This window comes from Vicugna pacos, chromosome 11 (assembly GCF_048564905.1).
Source record: "Vicugna pacos chromosome 11, VicPac4, whole genome shotgun sequence".
NCBI lineage: Eukaryota > Metazoa > Chordata > Mammalia > Artiodactyla > Camelidae > Vicugna > Vicugna pacos.
The window spans coordinates 8,753,725-8,779,838 of NC_132997.1; the positions used below are offsets into that span (position 1 = coordinate 8,753,725).

At 53.8% G+C, this 26,114-nt stretch overlaps 2 protein-coding genes and 1 long non-coding RNA gene across 6 annotated transcripts; all 3 read left to right on the plus strand.

The window, feature by feature from the left end:
- Window positions 1-1,706: 1,706 nt before the first annotated feature.
- Window positions 1,707-7,653, plus strand: LOC140699143 (ral guanine nucleotide dissociation stimulator-like). Of its 2 annotated transcripts, none has more exons than XM_072970902.1 (8): window positions 1,707-1,869; window positions 2,270-2,380; window positions 3,016-3,209; window positions 3,846-3,905; window positions 4,856-5,049; window positions 5,250-5,373; window positions 5,642-5,735; window positions 7,436-7,653. In XM_072970902.1, the coding sequence occupies exons 1-8, from the start codon at window positions 1,732-1,734 to the stop codon at window positions 7,634-7,636; spliced, it is 1,116 nt and encodes a 371-aa protein (XP_072827003.1). In that variant the 5' UTR covers window positions 1,707-1,731; the 3' UTR covers window positions 7,637-7,653. The 2 variants fall into 2 exon arrangements, with proteins under 2 accessions (XP_072827003.1, XP_072827004.1); XM_072970903.1 differs by lacking the exon at window positions 7,436-7,653 and adding an exon at window positions 6,060-6,247.
- A 5,778-nt stretch (window positions 7,654-13,431) lies between these two features.
- On the plus strand, window positions 13,432-17,147 carry LOC140699538 (ral guanine nucleotide dissociation stimulator-like). The gene is made up of 6 exons (XM_072972207.1): window positions 13,432-13,651; window positions 14,052-14,162; window positions 14,798-14,991; window positions 15,628-15,687; window positions 16,638-16,831; window positions 17,032-17,147. Exons 3-6 carry the CDS (start codon window positions 14,921-14,923, stop codon window positions 17,145-17,147), a joined length of 441 nt encoding a protein of 146 aa, XP_072828308.1. The 5' UTR covers window positions 13,432-13,651; window positions 14,052-14,162; window positions 14,798-14,920.
- Window positions 17,148-23,459: 6,312 nt separating this feature from the next.
- On the plus strand, window positions 23,460-25,404 carry LOC140699144 (uncharacterized). 3 transcript variants are annotated; one of them, XR_012077147.1, is made up of 4 exons: window positions 23,468-23,580; window positions 23,665-23,776; window positions 24,629-24,747; window positions 24,984-25,404. It is a non-coding gene; the product is annotated as an uncharacterized lncRNA (long non-coding RNA). The 3 variants fall into 3 exon arrangements; XR_012077148.1 differs by lacking the exon at window positions 23,665-23,776 and having other exon boundaries at window positions 23,460-23,580; XR_012077146.1 differs by lacking the exon at window positions 23,468-23,580 and having other exon boundaries at window positions 23,605-23,776.
- Window positions 25,405-26,114: the final 710 nt, after the last annotated feature.

Here is a 26,114-nt window from a genome sequence, read left to right on the forward strand (position 1 = left end):
ATAAGGCTGAGAACGGGCCAAATGAGCAGCCGTGACAATGACACAGTGACTTCCGTGAATCAGTCTCGTGTGAGCTGCCTGAACATGGAACCCCCACTATCTCAGTGGCTTAATACAATCCCGGGCTTTTCTTCACTTGCGTAATGTCCAAAAGGGGTTTATCTTCCTTGGTGGGTAGCTCTTCTCCTAGCCAGAGTTCAGGGATCCAGGTTCATTTTATCCACTGAATCTATCATTTCGACATATGGCTTCTCAGGTCTCAAGGACGTGAAGGAGAACGTGTGGGAGATTTTCATGGGCTGTGCTGAAGTTCACATGCCACCGTCAGACCTCAACAGCTGAGCATGCCCGACTGCGAGGGAGGCCGGGAAATGGAGTCCAGCCGCATCTGTGCCCACGAACAGGAGGAAGTGACCTTGGTAAGCAGCTAGGCCAGACCACCACACGGAGCTAGAGGTAGAGGCCAGCTCCCTGTGGGTGGGCACCCCCTCTCGCCCTGACCTTGCTATCTCTGATGCCGAGTTGAGAATCTTGGGCCCCCGGGTCATGAGGCCCCTACTGCCATTTCCTCCATGCCATGCTGCCCGTGGCCTTGCTCTCTCTCACGTCCCCATTGTAGTCCATCAGAACAATTATTACTTCCTGATCACATCCTTCCTTGTCATTCAGTTTACTCGCTGGCCTTCCTCCTACCTGGACGGAAGCTCCCTGAATGCGTGGAAGCAGCCTATGAGATGGTCACGTCACTCTACTGATGTGAGCCACCATCTGCCCATCTGTCCCTGGGTCACTGCATATCCAGCTGGAGAAGTTCAGCCTGCCAGACTGTGTAATCAGACAAGTGGACAGTTTTCCTGCTCCCAGGACTGTGCTACTGAGTGTGCACAGTGGACACAGGCTGTCTCTAATCCCAGTTCCAGCCCTGCTACCTGCGTGACCTTGACTCATGAGCTCTAACCTTCCAGCAAGGGCCTCAGGCTTTCTCACTCGGTTTGCCTTAGAGAACCGAAACCCTCAGACCTCAGGATGCTATTGCCCATTTCTCCTGTGTGGGGACTGTTTCCTACTGGCGACACAGAGTGTGAGCACTGGTTTACACACACATACACACACACACACACACACACACACACAAAGACACTCACATTGACACCCGTGTACAATGACATTGAATAAGAATTATCGCGTCCCATCATAAGAGGAACAGACACGGAGGAGGAAGTCAGAGGAAGATAAGTTGGGTCGCAGGCAACACCTACAGGTGACATGACTCTCCAATTTTTTAGGCCTTATTCCACTTGCACCTGAGGACATCCCTAGAAGTACTTTCTAGAATCATTCCCACTGTGCAGCTAGGGAGACACACTGGCCTGGACACACACCAGGACTTCCCCAGGATGGAGAACAGGTAAGGATGAGGAGTGGATTCTGGAAGCCAGGGCGTCTCCTCAAAGCTGCATGCAGACCCTCCCCGGCAGCTATAGAGACGGCGGGGCTGCTCTAACTGTGCAAGGTGCGGGTTCGCGTGGAGAAGGGCGTGAGCAGGCAGCAGCCCAGAGGGCTGTGTGTGGAGGTGTTGTCTGAGGAGGGGGTTCCAGGAAGTGGACCCCAGGAAGTGACATCACATCCTTAACAGACCCCAACCGAAATGGAACCTGGTTACCAGGCACCCACATTCTAAGGACGGCTCCAGAGCCAGTGCACTTGGCTGGAGACAGTTGAAGACACAGGATGTTCTCCTCTTGTTTCCCGGTCTCCCGGGGCTTCTCCGCCAGGAAACCCTGGACTGCGAGGTTCTTCGGTGGCTGCAGGCGTCTGTGGAACCCTCCACCCAGGCGCCTGTGGCCTATTTTGAGGAGGTCACCTAAGGTAACGCTGGGTGGCCTGGAGAAGGCCAGTCTGGGACCGGCCTCCATTGGGGGCCCTCCCTGGGCAGGCCCGCTTTCCCTCATCTCCATGTCGCTGAAGGGGGACTTGAGAGGAGGTGTCCCCTCTGGGCAGGAATGGCTTGTTGAACACTTGGTGACCTGGGGGTCCTGTCATGGCCGCACCCAAGGACAGGGCTGATAAGGGGGAAAGAGGACCCCTGGGGGGCATCTTCTCTGTGTCAGTGGGAATACAAGGCTCCCACTCTGTCAGCTTTTCTGCCCCTGAAGGAGGTCTGTGCAGACAGTGGTGGATGTGTGTCACGACTGCAGATGTCTTATGGGTCGGAGAAGCAGACAGGGCTCTGAGGCTCCTGCCTGGCCTCTGGGCACTGTATTTACAGGACTCCACACACGGGACGGGACAGGACCTGGTCCACGGAGATCCCCGCTCCACCTCCCTGCAGGAGGCGCAGGTGCCCCACGACAGCAGCAGAGCCCAGGACGCGCTCAGGGTGAGTGTGAGCGAGGAGACTCCACACCCAGGAAGCCCCGGGCCCCGCTGCTGCCCCACTTCTCCCCTGGGCTGCCTCTTAAGAGAGCTGCTGGCAAAGGGATCTGATGCCCCGTCTCCCCCATCTGCCGTCACAACCCAGGACCTGCCTTGGCCAGACGCAAAGTCAGTGCCCACGTATGAGTCCGAATCTCAGAAAGAGACTCGGACAGAACTTCAGTATACGTAAAGTCAAGGGTATTTCTGCATTTTTCTACACGTTGTCCTGTTTCTTCTCCATCCCCAAGTGTCCACATTCACCTGAAGACCCTGAGCCCTCCCAGCCCAGGCTCAGCTGCTGTGTTCTCATCCCTTGAACGGGGTGTTGTGACAGCAGTCACGGGGATGAAGTGGTGCAGGCAGGGAGGGGCCGGCACTGCGGTGCCGACACAGGGATCCGAGACACTGATGCATTTCATCATCGCCCTTCACCCCTGGTACTGATGATGCCGAGAACCTTGGATCTGCTCAGGGCTCCCCTGTTCCACCTCAGGCACAACAGCTTGAGGCTTGAGCATTCGGTCTAATTTCCAGCCCGAAGTGCCTGGGGGTCCCCGGTGCTGCCTCTGATTCATGTCTCTCCTCTTTCCACCCCAGGGGGGAGCTGGACCATCAGGGAGCAGGGATGAGGCCTACAGGGCTTGGAGCCTCCGGCGACACAGGCTGGAGAAGCTGGTGGCAAAGCTGGTGCCTGCCGTCCTGGGCGGCCAGCCATCCTATGTGAACACATTTCTGGGCAGTTATCGAACTTTTGCCACCGCCCAGCAGGTGCTGGACCATCTGTTCCGAAGGTGAGCACTGTGTCTTCATGGGACATTGGGGACCTGGCCACCTACCAGCAGTGCCATGAGGCATTGTTCCTCTACCTCTCTGAGCCTCAGGGTCCCCCCTGAACACTGGGGTCAAGAGAGGATCAGGCCCTAGGAGGGTAGGAACAGAGGGAGACCTTCATGGAAGGTGCTCTCCAGGGACCTGGCTCACGGAAAGGGCAGCTGGCGGGGCTGTGGTTGTGCGAATTTGTCATTGTCCTCCTGCCCAAGGGCTAGCGTCTGCCTCCTGTGTCACTGGGACTTCGGCCTTGGGCGCAACTGTTTTCCCATTTCAAAGGGGATCTGTGATGCCATTAGCTGTCCCTGTCCTGGGAGAGTGAGAGCAGGGATCCCTGGGAGGGACAAGTGGGGTCCCAGGCCCACTCAGATGTGCGCCGTGGGGCCAGGTGGGCTCACTCACTCATTCCTCAAATGTATAGGAAGGGCCCCCAGGGACAGGGGCTTTTCTAGGAACAACCATCATTTAATGCATCGAGCAGACATCAGCCCTGCCCTCCAGGGCTTCCATTCTCTCGGGTGTCACACTGTCACACTAGACAGCACATCCAGCTAGTGTGCTCGGGACAGTGCATGTGACGCCTTCCTGCTCTCCTCTAGATACGGATGCGTCCTCCCTGTTACAGAAGAGGACGGGGGACCCCTGCACCAGCTGAAAGAGTGAGTCTCTTGGATTGAAGCGGGAAGGATTCCTTCCCCAAATAGTGTGTGAAGCTCTGGGCTCTCTGGTTGGGCAGAGGTGGGCGGAATCCTGGATCCCGCATATCCTGCGAGTCTGGCTTGAGAGCAGAAGTCCTAGGGCTTCCCCTGGCAAAGAAGAGACGAGACCCAGAGAGCTGTGGATGGGACTGTGGCGCTGTGAGGGGCACCTGGGAGGTCAGAGGACAGAGTCAAAAGTGAAGAAAACCCACAAGCATCCCCTATCCATCCCATCCCTGCCCACACGCCCTTTGGGAGACACAGAACACGAGGGGTGGAGAGCATCCTGCCCACCATCTAGGGGAGCCTCAATGGTGGGGACTCAGCTGGTGCTCAGGGGACCCAGGGAGCCTCAGGGGACAGCTGAGCCCATCCTGATGATGCTGAGTGGCAGGGGCATGAGGAGACCCAGGCAGGGTCCCTGGAGGATTCTGCAGCCAGCAGGTGCAGGAGCTAAAGTCTGAGGAGTGAGGAGGCCCGTGGGCAGCCTGGATGGCCGACACAGCCTGTCTGTTCCCTCCTGGCTCAGGCACTCATAGAGCAGTTCCTGTGTCCCTTAGAGGGCAGTGGCCAGAGCACACAGCCTGCCTGTCCTCACAGACGTGCCATCCAGTGGGGAGGGGCAGGGAGAGGGACATAGCAGTGTGACAGGTGTCCCTGAAGCGGTGGACAGGTGGTCACGCCATTGAGCCAGGGCTGTCCCTTCAGAAGGCTTGTAGCAGCCCCTCCTCTGTGTCCAAGCCCGCCTCTGCCCACACTGCCAGCTGAGATGGGACATGGAGCAGAGCCGGCCTCTGGATGGGCAGGAGCCAAAGGCAAAAAGGCCCAGGTCCCTGCAGGGCTAACCTGGGAGCCCAACGTGGTAGGAACGGCCAAGGCTCTGACTCTGGTGTCCCCCTGACTACCCCCAGGGCCATGGCCTCCATCCTGGGCACCTGGATGTTCCAGTACCCAGACGATTTCCACCAGCCTCCAGAATTCCCATGCTTGAAGACCGTTGTTGCTTACGTCGAGCTCAGCATGCCTGGCTCAGACCTGGAGCGGCAGGCCCACCTCCTCCTGGCACAGCTGGAGCAACTGGAACTCCCAGAGGCAGACAGTGATGGTGAGGAGGATGCAGGGTGGGGGATCTGGTGGGTGGGGAGGGGAAGGCACTGGACCCCACAGAGCAGAGTCTGGGAAGACTCCCTGGGGGTGGAATCCTGGAGTGAGATTTGACTGAGTAGCAGTGAGGGCTCCCCTGGCTTTGGGAGACCCGTGGGAAAGCAGTCCTATTGATGAGAGTTTCCCTTCTTGGAGCTACAGCACCAGCTCCAGGACCCGCTGGGGAAACCCCTCTGGGTGGAGAGCCAGCTCCAGCTCTCCCGCCTGCGACAGCGCCAGAGCCAGAGCCAGAGCCAGAGCCAGATCCAGAGCAGAGGGACGCGCTGTAAGTATCAGTCCAGCTCGGCTGCCACCCGTCGCCTTCAGGGCCGGGACGCCCACTGTCCTTGAGGTGTCTGTGATTTAGAATTCCGGATTATCCTTAGAGGTGATAACATATTCCTTGCGGCTTGTTGTGTCTGTGTTTTATTGTTAATAGAAACATCAAAGTGCCCTACATGTCTCTGTTTGGATAGACTCACTTCTCTGCACCAGACACACAGGGCGGGGATGTGGCCAAGTGGCCCCAGCACATTCCCACCCTCTCCCTGCAGGTCCTGTGAGGCAGCGGCCTCCTCTCTCTTGTCTGCTGTGGGCCCAGGGCCCAGCTCAGGGCCTCCGCCAACACTCCCTGAGACCCCACCCTTGGTAAGTGGCCGCCCATGTCATGATCAAGACAAGGACTTAGAAGGCAACCCCAAATTTTGATCTTAGAGGATTTGTTTTTTCCCAGCAGTGAGACTGATTTTGTGTTTGTGTGAATGTTGCCTGTTTGTCCGACATCCATGGAGCCAGCGGTTCACATGCCATTCCCCATACGGCCACCAGAGGGAGGGATGTCACTGCTTCTGAGAAACACTGTTCCATTCCAAAGTGGTCCTTCCCAATTTAGCCCTCCTCAGAACATGTTTTAGAAAGTGAGGATTCCTTTAAGCTATAGAGGTTTGGTTTTTTCCTTCAATCTCGTTTCAGGTCTAATCTCAATACACCTTCATTCACAAACAGCAATTGAGCCACTGAGTGGAAGTTGTCACTTGGGATACACAGACGTGTGTTCTTCTGTGTCCAGCCCCCATCTGTGTCCACCTCTGTCCCTTCCTCTCTCCCTCCAACCGTCTGCGTTTGTAAATATCTATTTAAATAAAAGACTTTGACAATCAGTGCAATGTACAAGAGATATTTTAATTCATGTTGCCTTGTGTGCGTGTGATGTAGATTTGGGTAGAAAGCGGTCTGCTCACAGGACAGTGGGGTTGTCCCTGAATCCCTAGGAGACAATTGAAGCGGGGCAGTAGGTCTCAGTGGGAGTCACTCACCGGGGAAGGTCTCCTGCTCAGCACAGCCAAGGTGGGTCCTCATCGACTTCTATCCCCAGAGCACTGAGTCTGCTTTCGCCTGGGGCGCTTTGCTACAATCCCGTGTATCCTAAAGTGTCAGAAGAAAGAACAGTGATGATAAGAACTGTGGGAGAGGGACAGGTTTTGATTTCAATTACCTGCTCCTCTACCTACAACGGCTTTCCCTGGATTGTATTATAAGGAACGCTCAGCAACCTGGGAGCAGAGTCTACACCTTGGACTTGAGCATATTACAGGTCTCTCGCCCAGCACTTGGCCAAGAAGATGGACGTGTACTGCTGAGTGAATAGAGTTGGGAGGGAAGATAGGACAGGTTAGGGGAATGTATTTGAAATGGGGACTCTCCTGGAGCTTTCCTGACAGGAAGTCATCAAACCTAGGCACCTTCCTCCCCTGCCAGGCCCTTTACTCCTGAAGACCTTCCCACAGAGCCCCTCAGCCAGGACCCACATGATCCCAGGGCTCTCCCACATCACATCTCAGCATCTGCTCTCACTTCTGTTCTCATTTTGGCCCCCTTGACTCTCCTACTGTGTGGCTCTGCACTCTAGGTCTCAGGGGACACCTCTGACTCCCTCAGGGATCCAAAGTCAGAATATTAGATCCTACGGACCTGAAGTTTCACGATGGGACTGAATTTATGAATCAGTCACCACATGGAGAAATACCGCTCTGCATGACTGTCATAATGCAGGGGGGGGGGGGCGGTTTCTCTGCAACAATCCATGTTAAATCGATGGCATAAAAGAAGCATGTTTTTCTTGCAATGAGCATCCCTACTAAATTTAGCTATTTCTCTGATGAGGCTCTAAAAGACCTGACGCATTACATGAGGAACGGAGTGAAGTGATATTGTGCTATAACGCAGTATATAATGCTGTGATACTTCTAAAAATTGTTATTATCCAGTTGGGCTAGGGTAATTGAAAAAAAAATAACCTTGTGACCCTTGAATTTCAATATGACTCTTGAAATTTCTCATGTTTCCAGGAAATTCAGAAGATGGTGGTGAACTCACCCATTTCTTTCTCGGCATTCGTTGAGATGGTCCTGTGTTTTCTCCTCACACTGTTAATGGAATGGAGTACAGTCATGCATTTTTCTAAGGTGAAGCCATCCTGCATTCCAGGAATCAATCCCACTTGCTCATGGTGTGCAGTTCTTCTTACACAGATGGGTACGAATGACTAGTTTATAGATTTTTTTCTGCCCTTTCTACCTCAGCTCAGGCTTCCTGCACCCTGGTAGGGTGGCTGGTGATGGCCAGGACACAACACTGAACCACAGAGGGTTTTGCCTTCTCATTAGTCATGATAATTGTTCTTAGTAACCCCTGATGCTTGATTTACACAGTCATGACTGTCAGACAGACCTGCACTCACCCATTCCCCCCACCCCGTGTCTCACTCTCCACTCGATCCTTCTGGGATTCATTCGCTTCTTTTTTCAATCCACCCGTTCTCACTCTCAGTGACAGCCTGACAGCGGCAAACTCTCTGAGTCTCTTGGATCTGAACACAATGATATTTTGCTTTTACTCCTGAGTCATGGCTTAGAAGGAAAACTAGATGGACATTCCTGTGATGTGTCCCTTCGCATCTGAGATGTCATTCTGAAGTCTTGAAGTCAGTGGCAGCCTGGCCTCGCACAAAGTAGGCTCACTTGGACCGCCGGGCCCTGGCTGGTCTGAGAAGCATCCGTGCAGATGGGGCACTGCCCTTGGAGGGGCATCAGCAGGGCCCTCGCGGGTCAGGAGGCAGGGGAGGGGAAAAGTGGGCAAGAGCCTCTCCTGTGGTTTCCATGGGGATCAACAGGGAGGCAGGACTAGCAGGTGGGAGGACTCAAGCATCTCTGGGTGGAGGGGCTGCCCCTACTTGTCTGTCCCCGCCCTGGGTGTGCTCACTGGCATCTTCTACTGTCTCTAGGAACTGACTAGCCCTGGGAGGGGCAGCCCCTCCAGGCTCAGTGGGACCCAGGTGTCAAAGTGTCAGAAAACAGACAATAAAAAACGGCTAGCATACATGTCCAAACCACAGGCCTCCGTTTTCGCATCCGTGGAGGGTGGGATTGGTCTCAGTGGCCCCCCGAGGCCCAGCTCTGCACTCTCAGAGTCCAGCCAGCTCCCAGGACCTCCCCAAATTCTGGTCCTAAGCGTCTGGGCTCAGCTAGGCAGCCACACCACTACCCAGCCCTGCAGCTCAGGCATTTCAAGGCCAGTGGGTCGCCTGGGGCCTCTGTGGGAGAGCAGGCCGTGGTGGGGCTGCTGGCTCAGCCTTCAGGTTGGACTTCACAAATGGAACGGGGGGCTCTGGGCTGGAATAATGCAGGCTTGTTCGCCACGGGAAGGACGGGGGTAACCGAGTCAGAGCACAGACTGCCAGTGCCTGGAGAACCATGCTGAGGCCAGGGCCGTCGGGGTCGGCAACTGGGAGCGCGCATCCTGCCGGGATCCTGTAAGATGGTGGCTGCTGTTTAATGCTGACGCTCACACTGCCCAGAAGGCTTCTGGAAATAAACACGCTCTCATAAACACAGGAACTTCCTGAGAAACAGTCAAACAAGGCTGGGAGACAAATGCAGGGCACGCGGCACGCGGCCCACCAACCGTCAGACAGCACCCCTCGCACCCACTCCCTTTGTCACCACGGCTGCCTGGCCTGTCAGTGGAGACGGCGAGTGGCCTGGTTTCCTGACCGCTTGGCCAGTGGCCAAAAGTCAGGGCTGAGGTTGGCACTTGTCCACCAGTGCTGTCCAGGGGACAGCAGGTGCCACAGAAGGATCTGTGGGGGCTCCTTGTGTCTGGCCAGAGGGACAAGATCTGCAGAGGGGTGTGGGGGTGCTGATCCTGCACCCAGGAAGTACACTGGCTAACTGGCCGTCCTTTCCTGGAATCCCTGAGAGCCAGCAAGATGGGCGCCTTGACATTTGGGACAGGACTGAGCCACCCCATGTCTGTCCTGAGTCTTGTCTTTCTGCCTGTCCTCCTGACAAGGTGGCGCTCTGCGCATTCTCATCTGGAGACAGGAAGACAGAGGCTCACAGGGGCACAGTGACCTGCCCAAGGCCACACAGCCGCAGCCAGGAAGGACTCAGACTCCATGTCCAGCCCCTTCCCACTGGGACATGGCCTGTAGCTGCAGAAGGCCCCAGCTGCAGCCCACAGAGGGTTCTCGGGAGTCGTTTTGACTCCAGAACCAGGGAGAGCAGGAGACCCCCACGCCCCACATCTGCAACTGATAGCTACTGATAACAAAAACAACAACAAAAAAATAGGCACGTCCAGAGCGGCCCAGGGCCAGAGTATCCTTCTTGAAGGCAGAAGTTGAGTCAGCTGGCCTCCTTCTTGCCAGGTTGGGTGGGATCCTGGTCCTCAGCACCTGCCACGGCACTGGTGGCTTGGGGGACCCCGCAGCCTCTAAAACAAGCTCCTGGACCCCCTTGCCAGCCACTTGTCATACCTTCTCCCTTCTGGCTGCCAGGATTTCTTTAATATTCCTCTTCCCATCCAGGTCCGAGAAGCACCCCAGGTTGTCGGGGATGGTGTGGTGGGTCTGGCAGGCAGGACAGGTCACAATGACCACACCCTGGTGATAGGCAAGCTTGGAGATATGCTTGGAGGACCCAGTCCCACATACATTGCAGGTGAAGACTAGCTGGTAGTGCTCGGGCGCGGGTCCCTTCTCGGAGCTGGAGGGACGCCAGCCCCAGCCCCAGCCCCAGCCCCAGGCCCGCCTTCTCCCTGCGGCCTCCAGGCAGGCACCGAGCCCCCAGCCGCCACCTCAGGCCAAGCATCCGGGAGTCCCGCGCCTCTCAACAGTCTCGGCAGGCAGCTCAGCTCTGCCCACAGGATCCCGCCCGCAGGCCCCACCCGCCATGATCTGCGCAGCGGAGACCGACCCCCGCCCCGGCTCTCCCCGCGCGGCAGAGGCCACCTCCGGACCAGACTGTCGGACCGCAGCCGAGATCGCCCCTCGCCCCATGCCCCTGCTCGCCCGGCGCGGCAGACCCCGCCTCCGGAGGAGACTGTCCACCCGCAGCCGAGATCGCGCCCTGCCCCAACCCCGGCTTTCCCGGCGCGGCCGAGAACGACCCCCGCCACGGCTCTCCCCGCCACGGCTCTCCCCGCCCCATCTCTCCCCGCCAGGCCGAGGCCGCCCCACACTCCAGCTCACTCTGCCCAGCCTAGACAGCCCCAACCGGGCTCTCTGCTCCTGGCCCAGCCCTTCCCCTGCCCCTGCTCCGCAGTCTTCTCCCCTCCTGTTCTGGCCCTCCCCGCACAGCCCATACCGCCCCTCCACGCCCCTCCCCACACCACCCCGCAACCCCCTCTGCCCCAATTCCGAGCAAGGCCCAGGCCACGCCTTCGACATCTTGGAAGCAGCCATCCCTAGGCTGTTGCTTTAAAGATGGTTTGGAAGAAAGAAAAAAAGGAAAAACAGAAAAGAACATAAATACAAAACAGACACACTCATAGAAATAGAAAACAAACTTGTGGTTGCCAAGGGACAGGGGCGTGGGACTGGACAGACTGGGAGTTGGAAATGTGCAGATACTGACAGGCAGATGCAGAATAGATGAACAACATTATACTGCATAGCACAGGGAAATACATACGAGATCTTGTGGTAGCTCACAGCCAAAGACATTGTTCCAAAGATTATATGTATGTTCACGCATCACTGAAACATTGTGCTCTCCACGGGAAATTGACAAAATGATAAAGAAAGATTAATTAATTGCCCAAATACCTGTCTATATAAATCAACCTTTTTAAATAAAATACCAAAAAGGGGAGGGGGAAAGAAAAAGCTGCGGATTCTTTCCATAGCATCCCGGTGTGTTTGAGCACATGGAGTGACCCTACTCGTTCCTTCAGCGAGCATTCGTTGAACGCCTCCTGTGTGCCTGATACTGTGCCTGGTGCCCAAGAAATACTCCTTCTCCTGAAAAAGCGTACAGTCGGACATGGAAATAAGCAGCTACAGCAGCGTCTGGGCAGTTCTGTCCTACTCAGCCGGGCCCCGCTAGTTCAGACATGATCACAATTCGGGGAAGGACTGAGATAAGGACTGTATTCGTGCTAGTCTAGAAAGCAAGTCGTCTAAGCGAGCTGAAAGAGAAAGCACCTAAAAGTACAAATGGCTTCAAGGGCCCTAAGAGCACCCATTGACATGCTACAGCAGTGAAGGCAGAATCCACTCTAAGGAGCAGAGACCAGAGAGAGCACTCACCTTACAAGGGCAAAACTCTGACTGCCCTGTTGCCATCCCAGTTGAGGGAGTGGGACCTATAGGAAGGAAAAGTGCCCTGAAAGTACAAAGGTAAGTGGTAATATGATAAGGCTGAGAACGGGCCAAATGAGCAGCCGTGACAATGACACAGTGACTTCCGTGAATCAGTCTCGTGTGAGCTGCCTGAACATGGAACCCCCACTATCTCAGTGGCTTAATACAATCCCGGGCTTTTCTTCACTTGCGTAATGTCCAAAAGGGGTTTATCTTCCTTGGTGGGTAGCTCTTCTCCTAGCCAGAGTTCAGGGATCCAGGTTCATTTTATCCACTGAATCTATCATTTCGACATATGGCTTCTCAGGTCTCAAGGACGTGAAGGAGAACGTGTGGGAGATTTTCATGGGCTGTGCTGAAGTTCACATGCCACCGTCAGACCTCAACAGCTGAGCATGCCCGACTGCGAGGGAGGCCGGGAAATGGAGTCCAGCCGCATCTGTGCCCACGAACAGGAGGACGTGACCTTGGTAAGCAGCTAGGCCAGACCGCCACACGGAGCTAGAGGTAGAGGCCAGCTCCCTGTGGGTGGGCACCCCCTCTCGCCCTGACCTTGCTATCTCTGATGCCGAGTTGAGAATCTTGGGCCCCCGGGTCATGAGGCCCCTACTGCCATTTCCTCCATGCCATGCTGCCCGTGGCCTTGCTCTCTCTCACGTCCCCATTGTAGTCCATCAGAACAATTATTACTTCCTGATCACATCCTTCCTTGTCATTCAGTTTACTCGCTGGCCTTCCTCCTACCTGGACGGAAGCTCCCTGAATGCGTGGAAGCAGCCTATGAGATGGTCACGTCACTCTACTGATGTGAGCCACCATCTGCCCATCTGTCCCTGGGTCACTGCATATCCAGCTGGAGAAGTTCAGCCTGCCAGACTGTGTAATCAGACAAGTGGACAGTTTTCCTGCTCCCAGGACTGTGCTACTGAGTGTGCACAGTGGACACAGGCTGTCTCTAATCCCAGTTCCAGCCCTGCTACCTGCGTGACCTTGACTCATGAGCTCTAAACTTCCAGCAAGGGCCTCAGACTTTCTCACTCGGTTTGCTTTGAAAACCGAAACCATCAGACCTCAGGATGCTATTGCCCATTTCTCCTGTGTGGGGACAGTTTCCTGCTGGCGACACAGAGTGTGAGCACTGGTTTACACACACATACACACACACACACACACACACACACACACAAAGACACTCACATTGACACCCGTGTACAATGACATTGAATAAGAATTATCGCGTCCCATCATAAGAGGAACAGACACGGAGGAGGAAGTCAGAGGAAGATAAGTTGGGTCGCAGGCAACACCTACAGGTGACATGACTCTCCAAATTTTTAGGCCTTATTCCACTTGCACCTGAGGACATCCCTAGAAGTACTTTCTAGAATCATTCCCACTGTGCAGCTAGGGAGACACACTGGCCTGGACACACACCAGGACTTCCCCAGGATGGAGAACAGGTAAGGATGAGGAGTGGATTCTGGAAGCCAGGGCGTCTCCTCAAAGCTGCATGCAGACCCTCCCCGGCAGCTATAGAGACGGCGGGGCTGCTCTAACTGTGCAAGGTGCGGGTTCGCGTGGAGAAGGGCGTGAGCAGGCAGCAGCCCAGAGGGCTGTGTGTGGAGGTGTTGTCTGAGGAGGGGGTTCCAGGAAGTGGACCCCAGGAAGTGACATCACATCCTTAACAGACCCCAACCGAAATGGAACCTGGTTACCAGGCACCCACATTCTAACGACGGCTCCAGAGCCAGTGCACTTGGCTGGAGACAGTTGAAGACACAGGATGTTCTCCTCTTGTTTCCCGGTCTCCCGGGGCTTCTCCGCCAGGAAACCCTGGACTGCGAGGTTCTTCGGTGGCTGCAGGCGTCTGTGGAACCCTCCACCCAGGCGCCTGTGGCCTATTTTGAGGAGGTCACCTAAGGTAACGCTGGGTGGCCTGGAGAAGGCCAGTCTGGGACCGGCCTCCATTGGGGGCCCTCCCTGGGCAGGCCCGCTTTCCCTCATCTCCATGTCGCTGAAGGGGGACTTGAGAGGAGGTGTCCCCTCTGGGCAGGAATGGCTTGTTGAACACTTGGTGACCTGGGGGTCCTGTCATGGCCGCACCCAAGGACAGGGCTGATAAGGGGAATAGAGGACCCCTGGGGGGCATCTTCTCTGTGTCAGTGGGAATACAAGGCTCCCACTCTGTCAGCTTTTCTGCCCCTGAAGGAGGTCTGTGCAGACAGTGGTGGATGTGTGTCACGACTGCAGATGTCTTATGGGTCGGAGAAGCAGACAGGGCTCTGAGGCTCCTGCCTGGCCTCTGGGCACTGTATTTACAGGACTCCACACACGGGACGGGACAGGACCTGGTCCACGGAGATCCCCGCTCCACCTCCCTGCAGGAGGCGCAGGTGCCCCACGACAGCAGCAGAGCCCAGGACGCGCTCAGGGTGAGTGTGAGCAAGGAGACTCCACACCCAGGAAGCCCCGGGCCCCGCTGCTGCCCCACTTCTCCCCTGGGCTGCCTCTTAAGAGAGCTGCTGGCAAAGGGATCTGATGCCCCGTCTCCCCCATCTGCCGTCACAACCCAGGACCTGCCTTGGCCAGACGCAAAGTCAGTGCCCACGTATGAGTCCGAATCTCAGAAAGAGACTCGGACAGAACTTCAGTATACGTAAAGTCAAGGGTATTTCTGCATTTTTCTACACGTTGTCCTGTTTCTTCTCCATCCCCAAGTGTCCACATTCACCTGAAGACCCTGAGCCCTCCCAGCCCAGGCTCAGCTGCTGTGTTCTCATCCCTTGAACGGGGTGTTGTGACAGCAGTCACGGGGATGAAGTGGTGCAGGCAGGGAGGGGCCGGCACTGCGGTGCCGACACAGGGATCCGAGACACTGATGCATTTCATCATCGCCCTTCACCCCTGGTACTGATGATGCCGAGAACCTTGGATCTGCTCAGGGCTCCCCTGTTCCACCTCAGGCACAACAGCTTGAGGCTTGAGCATTCGGTCTAATTTCCAGCCCGAAGTGCCTGGGGGTCCCCGGTGCTGCCTCTGATTCATGTCTCTCCTCTTTCCACCCCAGGGGTGAGCTGGACCATCAGGGAGCAGTGATGAGGCCTATAGGGCTTGGAGCCTCCGGCGACACAGGCTGGAGAAGCTGGTGGCAAAACTGGTGCCTGCCGTCCTGGGTGGCCAGCCATCCTATATGAACACATTTCTGGGCAGTTATCGAACTTTTGCCACTGCCCAGCAGGTGCTGGACCATCTGTTCCGAAGGTGAGCACTGTGTCTTCATGGGACATTGGGGACCTGGCCACCTACCATCAGAGCCATGAGGCATTGTTCCTCTACCTCTCTGAGCCTCAGGGTCCCCCCTGAACACTAGGGTCAAGAGTGGATCAGGCCCTAGGAGGGTAGCAACAGACGGAGACCTTCATGGAAGGTGCTCTCCGGGGACCTGGCTCACGGAGAGGGCAGCTGATGGGGCTGTGGTTGTGCAAATTTGTCATTGTCCTCCTGCCCAAGGGCTAGCGTCTGCCTCCTGTGTCACTGGGACTTCGGCCTTGGGCGCAATTGTTTTCCCATTTCAAAGGGGATCTGTGACGCCATTAGCTGTCCCTGTCCTGGGATAGTGAGAGCAGGGATCCCTGGGAGGGACAAGTGGGGTCCCAGGCCCACTCAGATGTGCGCCGTGGGGCCAGGTGGGCTCTCTCACTCATTCCTCAAATGTATAGGAAGGGCCCCCAGGGACAGGGGCTTTTCTAGGAACAACCATCATTTAATGCATCGAGCAGACATCAGCCCTGCCCTCCAGGGCTTCCATTCTCTCGGGTGTCACACTGTCACACTAGACAGCACATCCAGCTAGTGTGCTCGGGACAGTGCATGTGACGCCTTCCTGCTCTCCTCTAGATACGGATGCGTCCTCCCTGTTACGGAAGATGATGAGGGACCCCTGCACCAGCTGAAAGAGTGAGTTTCTTGGATTGAAGCGGGAAGGACTCCTTCCCCAAATAGTGTGTGAAACTCTGGGCTCTCTGGTTGGGCAGAGGTGGGCGGAATCCTGGATCCCGCATATCCTGCGAGTCTGGCTTGAGAGCAGAAGTCCTAGGGCTTCCCCTGGCATAGAAGAGACGAGACCCAGAGAGCTGTGGATGGGACTGTGGCACTGTGAGGGGCATCTGGGAGGTCAGAGGACAGAGTCAAAAGTGGAGAAAACCCACAAGCATCCCCTATCCATCCCATCCATGCCCACACGCCCTTTGGGAGACACAGAACACGAGGGGTGGAGAGCATCCTGCCCACCATCTAGGGGAGCCTCAATGGTGGGGACTCAGCTGGTGCTCAGGGGACCCAGGGAGCCTCAGGGGACAGCTGAGCCCATCCTGATGATGCTGAGTGGCAGGGGCATGAGGAGACCCAGGCAGGGTCCCTGGAGGATTCTGCAGCCAGCAGGTGCAGGAGGTATAGTCTGAGAAGTGTGGAGGCCCGTGGGCAGCCTGGATGGCCGACACAGCCTGTCTGTTCCCTCCTGGCTCAGGCACTCATAGAGCAGTTCCCGTGTCCCTTAGTGGGCAGTGGCCAGAGCACACAGCCTGCCTGTCCTCACAGACGTGCCATCCAGTGGGGAGGGGCAGGGAGAGGGACATAGCAGTGTGACAAGTGTCCCTGAAGTCGTGGACAGGTGGTCACGCCATTGAGCCAGGGCTGTCCCTTCAGAAGGCTTGTAGCAGCCCCTCCTCTGTGTCCAAGCCCGCCTCTGCCCACACTGCCAGCTGAGATGGGACATGGAGCAGAGCCGGCCTCTGGATGGGCAGGAGCCAAAGGCAAAAAGGCCCAGGTCCCTGCAGGGCTAACCTGGGAGCCCAACGTGTTAGGAACGGCCATGGCTCTGACTCTGGTGTCCCCCTGACTACCCCCAGGACCATGGCCTCCATCCTGGGCAGCTGGATGTTCCATTACCCAGACTATTTCCACCAGCCTCCAGAATTCCCCTGCCTGAAGACTGTTGTTGCTTACATCGAGCTCAGCATCCCTGGCTCAGACCTGGAGCGTCAGTCCCACCTCCTCCTGGCACAGCTGGAGCAACTCGAACTCCCAGAGGCAGACAGTGATGGTTAGGAAGATGCAGGGTGGGGGATCTGGTGGGTGGGGTGGGGAAGGCACTGGACCCCACAGAGCAGAGTCTGGGAAGACTCCCTGGGAGTGGAATCCTGAAGTGAGATTTGATTGTGTAGCAGTGAGGGCTCTCCTGGCTTTGGGAGACACGTGGGAAAGCAGTCCTATTGATGAGAGTTTCCCTTCTTGGATCTACAGCACCAGCTCCAGAACCCGCTGGGGAAACCCCTCTGGGTGGAGAGCCAGCTCCAGCTCTCCTGCCTGCGACAGCGCCGGAGCCAGAGCCAGAGCCAGAGCAGAGGAACGTGCTGTAAGTATCAGTCTGGCTTGGCTGCCTCCCCTGCTTTCAGTGACTGAACGCCCACTGTTCCTGACATGTGTGTGAATAGAATTCCTGATTATTCTCTGAGGTGATAACATATTCCTTGTTATCTGTTGTGTCTGGCTCAGTAATGGATGAAGACATTGTTTATCATTGTTTTTTCGTTTATGTTTCACACACCTAAAACTTTAAATCAAGGCAGGATATTGCGTTAAAGATTAGGACGCTCTTTGATATGTTCCCTTCAGGGGATATTTATTTGCAACAGTGGCACCCACTTGAGGTCAGATGAACAGAAACATGCTTTGCAAAATGTATCACGTGCCAGGGAAACTGCAGGAAGTTTCGGTCCCCAGGCCAGGCATCCTGGGAGGTGCTTAGATGCCTTCCTGTCCCTCAGTGTCCCCCAGCAGTGACCCACCGCCCCGCCCTTCTCCAGTCTACAGGAACGGCTTCCATGCATTCAGCTTCTGCAGGGGAGGGACCTCTGCCTTTCCCCCAAATCCAGAAATATGGGGTGGTGTCACCGATGATGTCCATCAGAATAAATTCTGGGGATCCAGTGTTTTGAGGTGACTCAGTGAGACCACGCTCAGTGACCTCTGTTTTCTCTGCCTGAAATAGATGCCCCCATGCATGCAACATATGTCCTCACATGGAGGAGATTCTGAGCTCTACCTGAAGGGGGAAATATAAAAGTCCTTATTCGACTGGGAGCAGACAAAGGAGAGATCAGTGGACCCAGGGGAATGCCTGCCTGAGCTGAGGCTCAACCTTGATGCTTAAGAGCACAGGCTCAGTGTCGCTTTGTAGGACGTGGCCAGAAATGATCACACCCAAGTCTGAAGGCAAAACCAAATTCACCTTGAGAAAAAGCCTTCAGTACACAATCCACGACCCCCCATGTCCACTTCAAGGTTTTGGAAGCTTGAGATACTGTGTAGTTCGTGATGGTCCGGGGTTCACTCACATACTTCCAAGTTGTTAGAAAACCACATACAACACCTGTCTTTGATTCTGCTAAGGGCCCCACCTGGTCAAATCTCTAAGGAGATGTTCCAGTGTCAGTCAGTCATGGAAAGCTTGCGGTTCAGCTGTGAGGATCAGTAGTCAGGCTGCACAGGCCGTCCAATCCCCTTGCAAGTCGCCCACCTATGCATTCTGTGGTTTGGCTTTGAGCAATCCTTCAACCCATCAACCCCCGGGGTTCATACTGTCCATTACAGGTGAAAACTGTGTGTTCCTGGTTTGCAGACCTTGTAAACAACAAACCAGCCCTTTTACTTCAAGACATCCTGATTCTTTTCTGGGATTTAATTCTAATTTTAGGATGACATCAGAAACAGTGCATAACTTCTTTAGGTGAATGATGTCCAAATCTTGTTTGACTATTTACTGTATGTCAAGCCCTGAGCATAGAGCAGGCTGACAACTGATTGAGGAGCTTCCTGGTCTGGGAGAAGCTCTGAATCCACAAAAGGAGAGAAGACATGCTGGGAAGTGCCTGCCATCCTAGGAAAGTGGGCAGGGCTCGTGCTTGGAAAGTACAGGGAGGGGTCCTAGATTTAGAAGCTGCCTGGGGAAGACAGGACAGGGCTCCGCTTTCAGAGATGAAGAAGACATGGCTGTGGAGGAAGCTGGCAGCAGGAGCAATAGAAGCAAGTCCTTTAAGGACAAGGGATGACAAGGAACATGATTCATTTTTGAAAGTCATGTTTTCTAGCATTTTCAGTGGATACGATCATTACACATGATAAGTGAAAAAATGACTGGTAATAGAGGGTCATCTCATTTTTTTCAAATTCAACATCATTTTAGATTCAATTAGACAAAGATACTTGCGATACATTTCAAAACTGTGTTGACATTTTATTGTTAATGTGAACAGCAAAGGGCCATGTGTGTCTTTGTTTGGATAGACTCACTTCTCTGCACCAGACACACAGGGTGGGGATGTGGACAAGTGACCCCAGCACATTCCCACTCTCTCCCTGCAGGTCCTGTGAGGCATCAATCTCCTCTCTCTTGTCTGCTGTGGACCCAGGGCCCAGCTCAGGACCTCCATCAACACTCCCTGTGACCCTGCCCTTGTGACATATATACAAGTATATAATTCTGTGTCCAGCCCCCATCTGTGTCTACCTCTGACCCTTTTTCTCTCCCTTCAACCATCTCTAAGTATCTACTTAATTAAAACACTTTAACGGTAAGTGTAATGTTGTAGGTATATTTAAATTATGTTGTCTTTAGTGTGTGTGTGATGTAGATCTTTGGGAGCAAGTGTTCTGCTCACAGGACAGTGGGGTTGTCCCTCAATCCTTAGGAGGAAATTCAAGGAGGGCAGTAGGCCTCAATGGGAGTCACTTCAAAGGAAAACTCTGCTCAGCACAGCCAAGGTGGGTCCACACTGTCTTGTATCTTCAGAGCACTGATTCTGCTTTCCCCTGGGGAGCTCTGCTAAAATCCTGTGTATCCTTAAGGAGCATCAGGGTCAGAATAAAGAACAGTGATGATAGGATCCATGGGAGTGGGACAGGTTATGACTTTCATTACCTGATCCTTTGCCTACAACAGCCTTTCCTGTGCTATATTATAACCTATGCTCAGCCACGTGGGAGCGGAGTCCTCGCCGAGGTTTTGAGCGTATTAAAGGTGTCATGCCAAGCAGATCGCCAAGAAGACATGCTCGCTTTGCTGAATGAGGGAAAATAGGGCAGGTCTGAAAATGTATTTGAAACAGGGACTCTCCTGAATCTGTCCCCACAGCAGGTCATCATACATAGGCACCTTCCTCAGCTGCCAGACCCTCTACACCTGATGACTTTCCTGAGGGTGTGTCTTTGGAGAATCATCTCCTAGCTGTGGGTGATGGAAGAAGGATAATAATGAGCCATAATGTGTTTCCTTAGCATTCTGGTACACGAGGTTACTTTGTGGTAAGTGTAGCTCTTCAAAATCAGAGCCACCCTCTGACTTTGGGCCCTTGTGTTTCTAGAAGCGCCCAAGGGTCCAGGCCTCTCTATAAGTAGGTCAGATCAAAGTCAGAGCAAGTGTGGGGTGAATGCCATTTCCCTCTGGGGAGATTCGCCTCCACCTTTACAGGAGCAATGCCTGTGGAGGGCAGGTACAGTGCCATTTTTGGATCACCTGTGTCCCCAGGGGCCCCTTGCAAGGGGCCACATTTGTTTTGGCTACCTCCTTGCAATTAGCCGTGTCCAGGGCAAATATAATATCTTGACAAAGAATGTTCCAATTCAATGCAAATAGACTTTCTCTACAAAGCCACAGGATGCAATGAAATTATTTAATCTAGAAAGAAGTCATTGACCTGGAGGAAAATTGGTGTGCATTAAAGTGACCATCTCCCTCCCCGACAACTCGGTAAGCTCCTACTTATTGTGCAGGCAGCACTGTCCACCTGGGCTGCTGGCTGTGAAGCTGTTTGTTATTTCAGGAGTGCCTGTCCTGTCCCCCTGCCCTGCACTGACCCATGAGCATTGTGCTCGGGGATGAAGATGGCGACCCCAACAGCAGCTAGGCATTGGGATTCCTTGAGAGGCACTTTACAAAGACAGATTTCCAGGCTCTGGCTCCTCAGTAGATCTGAGGAGTAGCCCAGGCATCTGCATTTTCCCATGCAGGCAGGCCTGTGAAACAGTGTTTGGGCATGATCAAGTAGTGGTGTGGACACTGTTGTCATGCAGTATCTTGCAGGGATCCAGGCTCGGCCACTCGTTCCTGTGGGCTCCCTGGCCATGAAACTTGCAGCCTCAGTTTACTTTTCTAGAAAAGGAATACATCACATATGGCCTGCTTAAGCCCTGGGCAGCTTGCATGGATCAAGGATGATGATATGAGTAACATAAGAAAACAGCTAACATTTATTAACTATTGACCATGTTCTGGGCACCAGATGAAGCACTTTGCCTGCATAACTCAGTCTTCATAAAAAAAAATTGTATGAGGGAGTTACTTTCATCTCTGTGACTTCTGTTTTAAAGATGAGTGAGCTGAGACACAGGGAGCTTAGGCAATTTGTCTAAAGTCACTGAGCTTGGGACATGAGCTCAGGCATGAGAGCAGGGCCCAGGCTCCTCTCCAGTTTCACCTGTGAAACCTGGTAAGTGCTGGGCTCAAGTGACACTGCTGCGGGATCCAGCTTTTCTACCCCGCCCCCTCTGAAAGCATCAGGATGTGAGATCTAAGCCCGAAAGACCTGACAGGGGGAGACTTGAACACTAAACATGGCTGGCCAGTGCCCTTCTGCAGGAGAACAAGGAGCAGATGGTCCTCATCTGACCCTCCCCTCCCTGACTGCTGTCAGGGGTGTGGAAGTTTGAACTAGTTTCTTCTGATGGGCAGGAAGGAAAACACAATGACAGTAACAAGTCCAGCTGGGGCACAGGCTGCCGTCTTGAATTGCCAAGGCCAGAAGCCAAAAGTATTGAGAAGAATTCTTAAAACAATAGCCCTTCACACTTGTATGTTTGACAAGGAGAAGAGGATGCATTTATTGAACACAAACTCTATGCAAAACCTTTCTGAACTGTCATTTCTTTTATGCCTCACAGTGAAGCAGGGTTTCTTTCTGAGCCCATTCTACAAGAGAGAATCCTGGGTCTTAGAAGTGCTAATTAAGGTCTTCAGGTGCCAGCAAGCAGGGGACAGTGCATCTTACTCAGAAGGGCCTAGCTCCAAACTGTTGCCCTTCCTGTGCCACAGCGACCCACACAGGGCACTTCCCCTCCATCATGGTGGCCAGCTTTGACAAGGCTCTTACCTCACAACCAACTCCTGGATACACTTTTCATACAACTTTAGATCTTGAAGATGAAGCTCTCTCATGACAGAACCAGGGCATCCTAGAGCATGTGGAAAGGCTAAGAAGACTGAGTTAAAAGGGGGTTCAATCTCATGCTAAGGGGGTGCCCACTTCAGTTATCAGCCACACCAAGATGAAAAGTCACAATTAACCGACCACTACTTAGTATCAAGAAGTTGCTCATAAATGACATGAGTAAAGTGTCATCACCACCTTGCCAGATTGGGGTGTATTATCGCATTACGGATGCAGAACCTCAAGGTCAATGAAGGGGAAGGGAAAGTGGGAGGCGGGAGTGCTATTCCCCCCTGTCCTCTCCCCGAAGCCTGGGCCTGCCCCTTCCTTGCCCAAATCCTCTCCCACCTGTGGACTGATAGGTTAGTTCCACCTGCTCAGGTTTATCCTTTCAGCATTAGGCCAGTAATTGCCATTAACACACAAATTCTGTAGGAAAGGCTGATGCCTAAACCCTTATCATGTGTTTCCACTTTGGAGCTAGGATGGATCAATTAAGGTATGGTTAGTTTTGATTCAGGAAGGCAAGCAGGTTGGAGAGGGGAATAGGCAGTACCAGGCTAGAAGGTAAAAAGAGCCAAAATGTGAACTTGGGAGTCAACATAGCTTTAGCTATGACACGAAAACACAAGCAAGAACAGAAAAAAGAAATAAACTTTACCAAAATTAAATGATTTTTCTGCTTCAAAGGACATTCTCAAGAAAGTAATGGACACCGCACAGAATGAGAGAATATTTTTTACAAATCATATTTCTGAAAAGTCTTTTATCTAGAATATATAATTGCTAATACATGTTGCTCCAAAGAAGACAATACAAATGGCTAAAAAGCATATGAGAGAAGCTCAATATCAGGGAAGCACAATCCAAAACCACAAGGAGATGCCACTTTACAACCATGAGAATGACTGTCATCAAAAGAAAGATGGTAACAGGTGTTGACTATAACTTAGAGATAACCTGAAACCCTCATAGTCTACTAGTGGAAATATATAAAATCGTGCAGCCACTTGGGAAACGGGCAGTTTCTAAAAGGGCCATAGAGTTTCCTTATAACCCAGCCGTGACAATCTCAGGCAGATAGCTGTGAGAAATGAAAATATAGATCCTCACAAAACTGGTATACACATGTTCACAGCAAAATTATTCCTAACAGAAAAAAATGAATACAAATTATGTGGACACCAGTTCACACACGTGTCTATCCTAAGGGCGCAGCCCCGCCCCTGGGCCACAGGAGCCAATCGGCGCGCTCGCTGCCCGGCCCCGCCCCGGAGCCCTCCTAGGCCGGGCCGCTCCCTCCGCCACCCGCCCTCCGTTGGCCAGGCAGGCGAGCGGCTGCTGGCAGTTGGTCCGAGCGGCGGGCGGTTCCGCCGCTCAGCAGCTCTCCCGAGGCGGCGGCTGCAGCGGCTGCGGCCGCGCGGTCCCTCCGAGAGGCCCAGCGCGGGCCGAGCGGCGGCCGCGAAACATTGAGCTCAGCGCGCGCGGCGGCGGCGGCTGCGGCGGCGGCAGGCGCGGGCCCCGAGCTGGTCGCCGCGGGGCCGCGCTCCAGCAACCTCACGGGCGAGGACTCCTCCGGCATGATGTGGTGAGTGTCCGCGCCCCGCGTGCCCCTCCCTCGCTCCCTTGCCCAGCCTCCTCCCTGGCCTAGTGTGATTTGTTATTATCATAGAGACTACTTGCCATGTGCCAGGAACTCTGCAGGGTTTTACTCTGCAGCTCAGAAAAGACCATCCCTGTTCCTTAGATGAGGAAGCAGAAGCTCAGAGAAGTCAGCATGGGCAGTAAGTAGGAAAGGATGAAAACTCACATTTCCTTTTTTATTTACTTCTTTCTTTGCACTTGACACAAAACTTAAGAGGTATTTAGAAATCTGCAGTGAAAAATATATCTCCATCCTTGTCTCAAGTCATTGTGCCTCCCTCCCTAGCACAGCGCTTCCTTAGGTCTGTGTGTGTGTACTCAAATACACACGGCTGAGCTTGCTTTTACACAGAGCAATACTCATGTCACTGTTCTCGCTTTGCTTTCGTGAGCTAAGAGTACCGTGTGTTGGAACTATGGCCTCTTAATACATGAAGAACCACAATTTTCCATTAAATGTATGTATCCTAATATATGTAACCAATCTGCTAAGGGAGGGACATTTAAGTTGTTGGCAATGTCTGCTGTTACTAACAATGCTTCAGTAAGTTCTTATGCATCAAGAAAAGAGTCTACCTGCAGTGTTCGCTCCCCACAGCTTTACCATGAAGACCGTGAGGCTGTGAGCAGAGCTGTGACACCTGGGCTTTGGGAATCAGACCTGGCCAACCCCCTACTCACCAGCCATATGGCCTGGAACAAGTCCCTTTAATTCTCTGAGCCATAATTTTCTTGTCTGTAAAACAAGGATAGCATGAACCCATCTCGAAGGGTTGCCCTATTAATGATGAAGTGAGCTGGTGCAGTTAAGGTGCTTACACAGTGCCCAGCTCAGAGTGAGGGCTGGACAAATGTGAGCTGTTACTCACTGACATCTGGACTACCTGGCTCATCTGGGAAGTTCAAGTCCTGACTCTGCCTTGGACTCTGGGTCTGGGGTTTGTCCTCAGATCACAATTATTCTTTGTGAATCAGTTTCTTTCTTTTTGTAGCTGGTCAGTGAGTCTGGACACAGGCAAAAGGGCCCTCTGGAGATGAAGACCCCAAATGTGTCCTCAGGTCTCTTGCCTGGGCGTAAAGAACACCTAAAGGCACCACCTGAGGTAGCAAGGTATGGCTCCCAAAGATTTCTTGGGGTTCTGAGGTCATCAGTGAGGCCTTTAAGGGGGTTGCACATGGGCCTAGAAGTCAAGGAGGTAATCGTGGCTCCCTCCAGCTCCAGGGTCATGCTGGCCCGGGGTTCCCCACCTGGCAGGACACATCAGGGCAGCAACCAGAGTGTTCCGACATCCCAGCCACAGCATCAAGCCCGCCACCAAGCTGTGGCTCACCTGTGCCCCTCCCCAGGCCTTCATGCTTCAGAAGCAAGAAGATGAGAGCCCCAGACCAGCCTCCGGGAGCCCAAAGCACAGAGCGGCAGGAGGGCCAGGTGCAAAGCAGCATCGCACCACGTGGAAAGGCATGGAAGGTGTCCTTCCTTCCACTGAGCACCTCCAAACACCACTTGCCAGGCGAAGTCAGGCCCCTCGGGTCCCTGAATTCCTGCAGCCTGAGTGGATACCATATCTTACAGATCCACGTGAGGAGACAGTCTGATGCTGAAGTCCAGGCAACAGGACCAGAAAAACTACCATCACCAGCCTGCAAGGGGGGATCCTTGATGGACAACCAGGGTCCCCAGGCCTTGGCTAGCCCTCAGTCCCCTTCCTCAGGGCTCTTCATTACAATCTAACTATTGGGGAGTTAACAGCACCAACTTAACCCCAGAGAGAGCTTGCATAGTTATTTCCAGTTTTTTTTCAATTGATTATCACAGTATCAGTAGGTCTTTAATTTTCTCATCAGTGAGTAACGGGAATGAGTCTCAAGTCCACAATATAATTAATTAGTTGTGAGTGTTTAAATGCAAGTTCCTACTCAAAGTCTTGCTGGTTCCAACCCCTGGCCACTGCCCTGGGGAAGCCAGCACCAGCAGGCAGATGTCCTTCCAGGAGCTTGAGGACACGTGGCCCAGTCTGGCCAGAGCCTGGGGGGTGGTCCCTTGCTGGGTTGCAGAGATCTTCAGGAAGTGCTTCTCATGTGCTGATGCCCATGCTAGATCCCTGGACAGGGGGATCAGGCAGCCCCCACCCTCAAGGAAGGGAATCTGCCTCAGGGGCTCACATGGAGCCAACAGAGAAGTGACTCAGTGAACAGTGTGCACTAATTCAATTGCACAAATCTTTGTTGAGCATCTACTATGTGCCAAGCCCTGTGCCAGGTTCTGGATACACGCTGGAGTCTGATGTAGGCAATGACCCTGCCTGGCGGGGGCTGGGGGTTTCTAAAAGCAAGATCTGAGCTCTGAAAGCTGAGCTCTATTCACCAAGTAAAGAACAGAATCAGAAATCCAGGCAGAAGGAAGAGCGTGTGCAAGGCCCCGGAGCCAGGAATACAGTGGCGGGCCAGGGAATTGCAGTTAGTTTGTGGGTCACAGAG

Excerpts from the sequence above, each read along its gene's own strand:
- LOC140699143 (XM_072970902.1), top strand. The coding sequence starts at position 1,732 with ATGTTCTCCTCTTGTTTCCCGGTCTCCCGGGGCTTCTCCGCCAGGAAA. Across the intron at positions 3,906-4,855 it reads CCCCTGCACCAGCTGAAAGA|GGCCATGGCCTCCATCCTGG; the intron begins GTGAGTCTCTTG and ends GACTACCCCCAG. Across the intron at positions 5,736-7,435 it reads TCCCTGAGACCCCACCCTTG|GAAATTCAGAAGATGGTGGT; the intron begins GTAAGTGGCCGC and ends TCATGTTTCCAG.
- LOC140699538 (XM_072972207.1), top strand. The coding sequence starts at position 14,921 with ATGAACACATTTCTGGGCAGTTATCGAACTTTTGCCACTGCCCAGCAG. Across the intron at positions 15,688-16,637 it reads CCCCTGCACCAGCTGAAAGA|GACCATGGCCTCCATCCTGG; the intron begins GTGAGTTTCTTG and ends GACTACCCCCAG. Across the intron at positions 16,832-17,031 it reads CCCAGAGGCAGACAGTGATG|CACCAGCTCCAGAACCCGCT; the intron begins GTTAGGAAGATG and ends TTGGATCTACAG.